Raw genomic sequence first — 2164 nt, 5'->3', positions numbered from 1 at the left:
GAAAAGCATTTTCTGGTTCTTATCAGAGAAGGATTTGGTGCACTTGTACACTGTCGCTATCAAATAAACTGCAAATAATATGATAAACTAAACCAGTAACGACAGTTGTACAGATGTACAGTTGCCAAGAAACAGGGGGTGGGTCAACTTACCCACTGGCTCAACTTACCCCACTCTCCCCTACTTCCATTGAAGATGAGGCAGAAGCAGGCTCAGAGAGTGAGGGAGAGCCCACTCTTATCAAAACATCGACAATAATGTCAGTTATTACAGAGTGTGCTGTCTTCACTTTTAATTGTATATTTGTAACAACTGGATACTTTGTATTAACAAGCACCCCCCTCCTTGTGCCCCTTTTTTTTAGTTTGGGCCACTGCCCCTCAAAATGTCTGTGCACGGCCCTGCTGGTGATGCCTGTTTAACTCCAGAAAGGGCCCTCTTTAATTCATACTTTGTGAAATTCCTATTCAATGTAGGCCTATACAAACAGAGGGACCTCTTTTTTCTTTTGCATTAGGAATAAAGTAAAGTTCCCTGCATCTTCTCATTTCATAAGAAATATAGCTATTTCTGTGCACTTTAATAAAGGCTTGTCCCAGCACCTCTGCTTTTTCAGTATCCGTTATTTATATATTTAATTATTTATTTATTTTGGCCTTTCTCCGCTGCAGAAATTAATAGCGGAAATGAAAATCTGCTGAAGCGTTGACGTCATTGGGCCGTCCCGTCCTGCAGGTTGCAACCAGGTCCTTCTTTATCATTCATTGTATCGTCAGTCAAACACACTTTCAGCTTAAACTTCAAGGTGTTGGTGATAAAATGGCGCATATTTCAGGTAAGATTTGAGTTTAGCAAACTATATGTGTACTAGCATTGTGTCATAAATTAGGCCTATCTGTAATCTTATCCTACTTTTAGGACTTTTTTTTTTTTTACTTTCGTTTCTATTATTAAATTGTTTCAGCAGTTGCACATACAGTATTTGCTTAAAATTGTTCAAGACAGGAAATAATAACCTAATTTACGCATTTAATACAAATAACAAAACTCGCTGCTAATAGTTTAAGGATAAAACATCTATCCTATTTTCACCGTCTATAACATCGTCAGTTTTACAGACTTTCTGTACAACAGCCTATCTTTTGTCATGCACTTTTGCTGTCAGTCAAACTATAATTTAATCCTACTTTAAGGACTTTTTTTTTTACTTTCGTTTCTCTCTCTCTCTCTTTCTCTCTCTCTCTCTCTCTCTCGTCACGCACTTTTGCTGTCAGTCATTAATGATTAATTTGTGTTGTCTCTGGTCTTTTCCACACACTACACGAACGAGCTTTTTACGAACATTTGCTTTTTACATTATTTTCAACTGAGACTTTTTGCCATATTATTTTTATTCGTTTTATAACAACAACAAACAAACAACATGACTTGTTGTATTGCCCAAAGCCGACTCAAAACCCGCCCAATGGACTACTTGCATAACTTCTTCCACTTTCTGCTTAGTACTACTCGATAGTTTCCGGTAACAGCATTCAGCGCACCAGGGCCGTGCACAGTCTAATATAAATAACACCAAATTTGCTGTTGTTGGCACACTTTGTAGACAAAAAAAAAGACAGACAAAGAGAGAAAAAGCGAAGGGAGGCTGCTAAAGGCAGTTCAACATTGCAAAAATGAATTCAAAGCTCCAGCAAGCCAGCAGGTAAATCATCATATATAATATTTAGCAGTTTGTCACACTTTAATTCTTGTAATTAAGTATATTTCCCATTATAATTACTTGTCTTGATACTAGTAATCTATAACACATCATATTTTATTAAAACCATATTAATAGTAGGCCTATAAATAGTTTAAAAAATAGTATACATTTTCTAAATTAGTTTTTTATTAGAATATAATATAGATTTATGCTGTAAAATATTAAATTAAATGTCTAATACTTATAGTGGAGAGTGGGGTAAGATCAGCCACTTTTTACTTGTGTGGTCCTCAAGCTTAGGGAAAATGACGCAGAAGTACAATGAAAGCATCTATCCTATCCAAATGAAAGTATTCCGATCATTTTAAATGATCAGAATGTATCTATGACAAAGGGTTCTAAAAATATGGCTTCTTATAAAAAAGTGTTCCCATGGCTCAGTTTTTTCTCCGGGTGGGGTAA

The 2164-nt window shown here is 35.9% G+C and overlaps 1 protein-coding gene across 1 annotated transcript in view; it reads left to right on the top strand.

Moving 5' to 3' along the window:
- Positions 1–783: 783 nt before the first annotated feature.
- LOC107753739 (GTPase IMAP family member 8-like) overlaps positions 784–2164 on the top strand; it is a 30176-nt gene continuing 28795 nt past the window's right edge. Inside the window, exon 1 of the mRNA XM_016569954.1 lies at positions 784–835. Within this exon, the coding sequence (XP_016425440.1) occupies positions 820–835 (16 nt within the window). The 5' untranslated portion in view covers positions 784–819. The remainder of the gene's footprint in view (positions 836–2164) is intronic.

This window comes from Sinocyclocheilus rhinocerous, unplaced genomic scaffold (genome assembly GCF_001515625.1).
Source record: "Sinocyclocheilus rhinocerous isolate Xijiao unplaced genomic scaffold, SAMN03320098_v1.1 scaffold202, whole genome shotgun sequence".
Taxonomy (NCBI): Eukaryota; Metazoa; Chordata; class Actinopteri; order Cypriniformes; family Cyprinidae; genus Sinocyclocheilus; species Sinocyclocheilus rhinocerous.
This window is presented reverse-complemented; position numbering and strand designations above follow the sequence as displayed.